Raw genomic sequence first — 1,152 nt, 5'->3', positions numbered from 1 at the left:
AAGGGATAAATAAAAAAAATGAAATAAATAAATAATTTATATATAAAATGTATATTTTATGAATAAAAGGAAATATTTCAAATTACTATAAATTCAACGTAAATTAGAATCGTACTAAAATTAATTTTGCTCTAAAAATGACAATTCTTACAATTTTTTTAAAGAGCGAGTTAAATTTACAAGCTGAACAAAAATATAAACAAAAAAACAAGTTTTCAATAAATAAAAATAATTAACAACAATAATTTTTGACAGTAACAAATCATATAAAAATTATACACACAACAGCTCTTTTAATTTTACAAAATTTCAAAGATTAATTTATTATTAATTTACTATCATTCTAATTTAATTTGTTACTAAAAACGCACAGTCACAACACATACATTCTACAATCAGTCAGTATATATAAATTCGTTACAAGGCTTATAATTTAAATTGAAAATAGTAGGAAAAACATGTCTACAGTGGATAATAATTATTTTACAAATTAAATATTCATAAAAAAACATTAAAAATATTATTTATAACCACATATCGTGTCTTAACTTCTGAATAAATTAAAACATTTTTTAAAACAAAATTTCTGTTTTCAATTTATAATTATCTAGTCTTTATTTTATTATACACTGTAGGGAGGTTTCCTTCAATTTTTTTCAAGACAAGAACAAATATCTCAAAAAAAAAAAGATTTCGTAGTACCTATTCAACAAAAAATTATCATACCATGTTTGTTATTTAAATTTACAATATATCGTCTATTGAGTACAGTTCAAAAACATTTTTTGTCGCCATTTTTTTTTAAATTTTTGTTCTGCATTTTTCGTATTACTGATCATTCAATGCCGCGCAATATAAGATTGGATAACCTGACGGAATTCCCGTGGATAATGTTTCTGCATATGTGTAATGATTTTCTTAGACTGCATGGCTTGCGTTGGAGTGCAACGGCGACAGTTGTTTTTTATAGCTTCTGGAATCAAGGCTGTGAAATAATAATAAATTAAATTTCAACAAATTATTTAATTAATTCAATTTAATTTCGTTTAATTTAATGTGATTTAATTTTATTTATTTTGTTTATTTTATTTATTTTATTTATTTTATTTATTTTATTTATTTTATTTATTTTATTTATTTTATTTATTTTAT

The 1,152-nt window shown here is 21.0% G+C and overlaps 1 protein-coding gene across 1 annotated transcript in view; it reads right to left on the bottom strand.

The window, feature by feature from the left end:
* Positions 1–754: 754 nt before the first annotated feature.
* Positions 755–1,152, bottom strand: part of LOC117182075 (ejaculatory bulb-specific protein 3-like) — a 6,454-nt gene continuing 6,056 nt past the window's right edge. Inside the window, exon 2 of the mRNA XM_033375102.1 lies at positions 755–985. Within this exon, the coding sequence (XP_033230993.1) occupies positions 840–985 (146 nt within the window). The 3' untranslated portion in view covers positions 755–839. The remainder of the gene's footprint in view (positions 986–1,152) is intronic.

Source organism: Belonocnema kinseyi, chromosome 10 (assembly GCF_010883055.1).
Source record: "Belonocnema kinseyi isolate 2016_QV_RU_SX_M_011 chromosome 10, B_treatae_v1, whole genome shotgun sequence".
In the NCBI taxonomy this organism is placed as follows: domain Eukaryota; kingdom Metazoa; phylum Arthropoda; class Insecta; order Hymenoptera; family Cynipidae; genus Belonocnema; species Belonocnema kinseyi.
Note: the sequence above shows the minus strand (reverse complement) of the source record. Positions and strands in the feature narration are given on the sequence as shown.